Source organism: Engystomops pustulosus, unplaced genomic scaffold, assembly GCF_040894005.1.
Source record: "Engystomops pustulosus unplaced genomic scaffold, aEngPut4.maternal MAT_SCAFFOLD_108, whole genome shotgun sequence".
In the NCBI taxonomy this organism is placed as follows: domain Eukaryota; kingdom Metazoa; phylum Chordata; class Amphibia; order Anura; family Leptodactylidae; genus Engystomops; species Engystomops pustulosus.
The window spans coordinates 42,436-48,658 of record NW_027284990.1 but is presented as its reverse complement, the minus strand read 5'-3'; the positions used below and the strand labels follow the sequence as shown (position 1 = coordinate 48,658).

At 63.2% G+C, this 6,223-nt stretch overlaps 1 protein-coding gene across 1 annotated transcript; it reads left to right on the top strand.

Moving 5' to 3' along the window:
* Nucleotides 1-211: 211 nt before the first annotated feature.
* On the top strand, nucleotides 212-5,940 carry LOC140107055 (RNA-binding protein 12B-B-like). Its single transcript, XM_072131625.1, has 2 exons — nucleotides 212-358; nucleotides 4,206-5,940. Exon 2 carries the CDS (start codon nucleotides 4,217-4,219, stop codon nucleotides 5,744-5,746), a length of 1,530 nt encoding a protein of 509 aa, XP_071987726.1. The 5' UTR covers nucleotides 212-358; nucleotides 4,206-4,216; the 3' UTR covers nucleotides 5,747-5,940.
* Nucleotides 5,941-6,223: the final 283 nt, after the last annotated feature.

Sequence of the window (6,223 nt, the reverse complement as noted above, 5' to 3'; positions counted from 1 at the left end):
TACACCTGACACTGGAGCTGTATACCCCCGACACTGGAGCTGTCCTCGCAGTCACGTGACCTGTGACATCACAATTCATCATTGTCCCTGCAGTCATGTGACCTGGATGTTATGGCGGAGGGCAGCGCGTGTCGTCTCCTCCCACTGGTGACGTCATCGCACCCCTGCTGGAGGCGCACGCGCAGTGCTTCAGACTTCTGGAAGGTTCTTGTGGGCGGGCGCAGTGACGTCAGCGAGTAGCTATTGGCTGCAGTGAGTGGCGGTGGGTGCGGGAGCGGCCATGTTTGTGGTGGGCAGCTCCAGGTAGAGGCCCAGCGTCTCCCCCGGGTTACCTCAGCCTGAGCGGAGCCGCACAGCGGTGAGTGATGTGTCTGTGTGTGTATACCTTATACAGTACCTGAGGGGTGAGGGGGGGTGCCGTGTACCTGAGGGGTGAGGGGGGGTGCCGTGTACCTGAGGGGTGAGGGGGGGTGCCGTGTACCTGAGGGGTGAGGGGGGGTGCCGTGTACCTCAGGGGTGAGGGGGGGGGGAGTGCCGTGTACCTCAGGTGTGAGGGGGGGAGTGCCGTGTACCTCAGGGGTGAGGGGGGAGAGTGCCGTGTACCTCAGGGGTGAGGGGGGAGAGTGCCGTGTACCTCAGGGGTGAGGGGGGGGGGGGAGAGTGCCGTGTACCTCAGGGGTGAGGAGGGGGGGTGCCGTGTACCTCAGGGGTGAGGGGGGGGGGAGTGCCGTGTACCTCAGGGGTGAGGGGGGGGGAGTGCCGTGTACCTCAGGGGTGAGGGGGGAGAGTGCCGTGTACCTCAGGGGTGAGGGGGGGGGTGCCGTGTACCTCAGGGGTGAGGGGGGAGAGTGCCGTGTACCTGAGGGGTGAGGGGGGGTGCCGTGTACCTCAGGGGTGAGGGGGGAGAGTGCCGTGTACCTGAGGGGTGAGGGGGGGTGCCGTGTACCTCAGGGGTGAGGGGGGGGGGTGCCGTGTACCTCAGGGGTGAGGGGGGAGAGTGCCGTGTACCTCAGGGGTGAGGGGGGGGGGGTGCCGTGTACCTCAGGGGTGAGGGGGGGGGGGAGAGTGCCGTGTACCTCAGGGGTGAGGAGGGGGGGGTGCCGTGTACCTCAGGGGTGAGGGGGGGGAGTGCCGTGTACCTCAGGGGTGAGGAGGGGGGGGTGCCGTGTACCTCAGGGGTGAGGGGGGTGCCGTGTACCTCAGGGGTGAGGAGGGGGGGGTGCCGTGTACCTCAGGGGTGAGGGGGGGTGCCGTGTACCTCAGGGGTGAGGAGGGGGGGGTGCCGTGTACCTCAGGGGTGAGGGGGAGTGCCGTGTACCTCAGGGGTGAGGAGGGGGGGGTGCCGTGTACCTCAGGGGTGAGGGGGGGGTGCCGTGTACCTCAGGGGTGAGGAGGGGGGGAGTGCCGTGTACCTCAGGGGTGAGGGGGGGGGGTGCCGTGTACCTCAGGGGTGAGGGGGGGTGCCGTGTACCTCAGGGGTGAGGGGGGGAGTGCCGTGTACCTCAGGGGTGAGGGGGGGGAGTGCCGTGTACCTCAGGGGTGAGGGGGGGTGCCGTGTACCTCAGGGGTGAGGGGGGGGAGTGCCGTGTACCTCAGGGGTGAGGAGGGGGGGGTGCCGTGTACCTCAGGGGTGAGGGGGGTGGGTGCCGTGTACCTCAGGGGTGAGGAGGGGGGGTGCCGTGTACCTCAGGGGTGAGGGGGGGAGTGCCGTGTAGCTCAGGGGTGAGGGGGGGGGTGCCTTGTACCTCAGGGGTGAGGAGGGGAGTGCCGTGTACCTCAGGGGTGAGGGGGGGTGCCGTGTACCTCAGGGGTGAGGGGGGGTGCCGTGTACCTCAGGGGTGAGGGGGGGTGCCGTGTACCTCAGGGGTGAGGGGGGGAGTGCCGTGTACCTCAGGGGTGAGGGGGGGAGTGCCGTGTACCTCAGGGGTGAGGGGGGGGGGTGCCGTGTACCTCAGGGGTGAGGGGGGGTGCCGTGTACCTCAGGGGTGAGGGGGGGAGTGCCGTGTACCTCAGGGGTGAGGGGGGGGGGAGTGCCGTGTACCTCAGGGGTGAGGGGGGAGAGTGCCGTGTACCTGAGGGGTGAGGGGGGGTGCCGTGTACCTCAGGGGTGAGGGGGGGGGGTGCCGTGTACCTCAGGGGTGAGGGGGGGGGTGCCGTGTACCTCAGGGGTGAGGGGGGGGGGGTGCCGTGTACCTCAGGGGTGAGGGGGGGGGGGGAGAGTGCCGTGTACCTCAGGGGTGAGGAGGGGGGGTGCCGTGTACCTCAGGGGTGAGGGGGGGTGCCGTGTACCTCAGGGGTGAGGAGGGGGGGGTGCCGTGTACCTCAGGGGTGAGGGGGGGTGCCGTGTACCTCAGGGGTGAGGGGGGGAGTGCCGTGTACCTCAGGGGTGAGGGGGGGGAGTGCCGTGTACCTCAGGGGTGAGGGGGGGTGCCGTGTACCTCAGGGGTGAGGGGGGGGAGTGCCGTGTACCTCAGGGGTGAGGAGGGGGGGTGCCGTGTACCTCAGGGGTGAGGGGGGTGGGTGCCGTGTACCTCAGGGGTGAGGAGGGGGGGTGCCGTGTACCTCAGGGGTGAGGGGGGGAGTGCCGTGTAGCTCAGGGGTGAGGGGGGGGGGTGCCTTGTACCTCAGGGGTGAGGAGGGGAGTGCCGTGTACCTCAGGGGTGAGGGGGGGTGCCGTGTACCTCAGGGGTGAGGGGGGGTGCCGTGTACCTCAGGGGTGAGGGGGGGTGCCGTGTACCTCAGGGGTGAGGGGGGGAGTGCCGTGTACCTCAGGGGTGAGGGGGGGAGTGCCGTGTACCTCAGGGGTGAGGGGGGGGGGTGCCGTGTACCTCAGGGGTGAGGGGGGGTGCCGTGTACCTCAGGGGTGAGGGGGGGAGTGCCGTGTACCTCAGGGGTGAGGGGGGGGGAGTGCCGTGTACCTCAGGGGTGAGGGGGGGGGGAGTGCCGTGTACCTCAGGGGTGAGGGGGGGGGGAGTGCCGTGTACCTCAGGGGTGAGGGGGGGGGAGTGCCGTGTACCTCAGGGGTGAGGGGGGGGGAGTGCCGTGTACCTCAGGGGTGAGGGGGGGGGGAGTGCCGTGTACCTCAGGGGTAAGGGGGGGGGGGGGTGCCGTGTACCTCAGGGGTGAGGGGGTGTGCCGTGTACCTCAGGGGTGAGGGGGTGTGCCGTGTACCTCAGGGGTGAGGGGGTGTGCCGTGTACCTCAGGGGTGAGGGGGGGGGGTGCCGTGTACCTCAGGGGTGAGGGGGGGGGTGCAATGTACCTCAGGGGTAATGGGGGGGGGAGTGCCGTGGACCTCAGGGGTGAGGGGGGGGGAGTGCCGTGGACCTCAGGGGTGAGGGGGGGGGAGTGCCGTGTACCTCAGGGGTGAGGGGGGGGAGTGCCGTGTACTTCAGGGGTAAGGGGGGGCGGGGTGCCGTGTACCTCAGGGGTGAGGGGGTGTGCCGTGTACCTCAGGGGTGAGGGGGGGGGGGGTGCCGTGTACCTCAGGGGTGAGGGGGGGGTTGCCGTGTACCTCAGGGGTGAGGGGGGGTGCAATGTACCTCAGGGGTAATGGGGGGGGAGTGCCGTGTACCTCAGGGGTGAGGGGGGGGGGAGTGCCGTGTACCTCGAGGGGTGAGGGGGGGAGTGCCGTGTACCTCGGGGGGTGAGGGGGGGGCGGGTGCCGTGTACCTCGGGGGGTGAGGGGGGTCGGGGTGCCGTGTACCTCGGGGGGTGAGGGGGGGGGAGTGCCGTGTACCGAGGGGGGGGGGGGGGGAGTGCCGTGTACCTCGGGGGTGAGGGGGGGCGGGTGCCGTGTACCTCGGAGGTGAGGGGGGGTGCCGTGGTGCTCTCCCCTGACTGATGATGAGGAGACCTATTAGTGGTACCTGGAGCCGTGGTGCTCTCCCCTGACTGATGATGAGGAGACCTATTAGTGGTACCTGGAGCCGTGGTGCTCTCCCCGGACTGATGATGATGAGACCTATTAGTGGTACCTGGAGCCGTGGTGCTCTCCCCTGACTGATGATGATGAGACCTATTAGTGGTACCTGGAGCCGTGGTGTTCTCCCCTGACTGCTGGACAGTGTAGCGCAGGCACAGTATGGATGACTTATCAGTGAGGTAGGTGACTCCTCGGTGTCTATAGGGTTCCGTGGCTCATTAGGGATCACGTATGTTCCTGCTGGTAGGTGACAGCTCTCATTGGTGTCTTTCCTCTCTGCAGGTGACCTGAAGATGTCTCTGATCGTGCGTTTGCAGGGTCTTCCTGCTGTGGCGAACTCTCTTGACATCCGGGAGTTCTTCTCTGGACTGAGCATTCCCAAAGGAGGTGTATACATCACCGGAGGGAAGTATGGCGAGGCTTTCATTATATTTGGCAACCTAGAAGATGCTCGCCAGGCCCTGAGCCTGACCGATGGTCTTCTGAGGGACTCCCCCATCCACCTGTCCTACAGCAATGAGGCGGAGATGAAACAGGCCATGGAGATCTACCAGATCGGCCTCGATCCCTCCCTCACTGCGTCCTACAACCTCAACCTGGGCCCTGGAGAGAAGAAAGAGGCCCCCAAGGAGTTCTCCTATCTCTATGTTAGTGGCTTGTCATTTGAAGCCACGAGAAAAGATATAGAGGAGTTTTTCAAAGGTCGGCAGGTGGAAGAAATCTTACGTTTGCAGCGGAGCAGGGACCAGTACATTCGTGGAAAGGCCATCATCAAGTTTGGCAGAAAGGATGACGCTGAAGAAGCCCTCAAGCAGGACATGCGACCTCTGTGTTTTACTCCAGTCAGGCTGAAGCTCTCCAGCGAGGCTCATTGGGACCACTACGGTGGAGATCGTGCTGCAATGTGGCAGCGGACACCTCCACCTTCTCCCAGTCGTGAGAGGCATCGGCACAGATCCAGGTCCAGATCACCGAGGAGAAGAAGAAGCAGCAGCGGCAGCAGCTCGTGGTCACCATATGTAAAGGAATTCTATCTGCACATCCTCAACCTAAGCACCAGAGCAGAGAAGGAGGACATCAAGAAGTTCTTGTATGAGGCCTCTGTCCTGGAGACGCACATAGACTTCCTCCTGGACACGGATGGCAAGAGGACCAGGGAATGTTTTGCCAAGTTCTCTTCCGACAAAGACTACATGAAGGCACGAACCCTGGATGGTAGCACCTTCATGGGCCGCGCTGTGAAAGTCCTCCCAATCTCTAAGAGGTCCATGAATGACTTGATAGAGCGCATGAGGTTCAGGGTCTATAAGGAACGTGAGGACCGGAGGAGTTCCCCGGAGCCCTGCTTACTGGAGCAGAACTACGTCCATGTCAAGAACTTCACCTCCAAAGTCACCAAGAGCGCCGTCCAGAAATTCTTCAATGGTCTTCCAGTAAAGGAGGAGGACATCGATCTGCTGTGTGATAGTCAGGGGGGCGTTCTTGGGGAGGCGATTGTGAAATTCAAAGACGAAAAAGAGGCCTCTTTCGCCAAGAAACGCCACAACGAGATCTATTTTGGGAGGAAAATCCAACTGAGTTGTATCAGCAGTGATGAGGTGAAGAAGCTGAAGAGGAGCCACCAGGTGGAGGCTCCCGTGGTGTATGATGGGCCGGACTCTACCACTGATTCATTACCTAGTGTAACGAGGGGGCTGGACTCCAGGCAGGTAGGACAATCTACTGCTGGAGGCGCGCCACCTACCTACCCAACCTCCTCCACCTCTGGTTATGCACAGACCACCCTATCGTCTCCGAGTGGTCCTGCAGACAGTGCAGACTAAACCTCCCATCTTCTGTCACGCAGGACCGAGACTTGTCTGACCATTGGGATTGCCACAGCGCCGATGCAAGGCTGCTCCTGCCATACAGGCCCTGAACATTAGCGGGCAGCGGCAGGGGCTCCTCAGCTCGCAGGATGAGGCACAAGCTCTCCACAATCTCCTCACCCCTAATAAAGTAGAAAAATATCACTTTATAGATTGTGTTTCTGATGCTCTCACAATGGTGGAAGCTCTCCACTTGCTTGTGGGGGTGGGGGGGTCCGGACACCTTCTTCTGGGCAGGATGACAGCCGACTATGCTTATATACAATATACTCACGTATCAAGTATAGATGTTATCACCACACTGCAACCCTAAAATAAGTACAATGAACCACACTGTGCTCCTAAATAATACATCTTACTGACCACGTAGCAGAAAATACAATGTTACCCACCTCTAGGATAGAATGTCCCGGAATAAACCTAAATTCTATA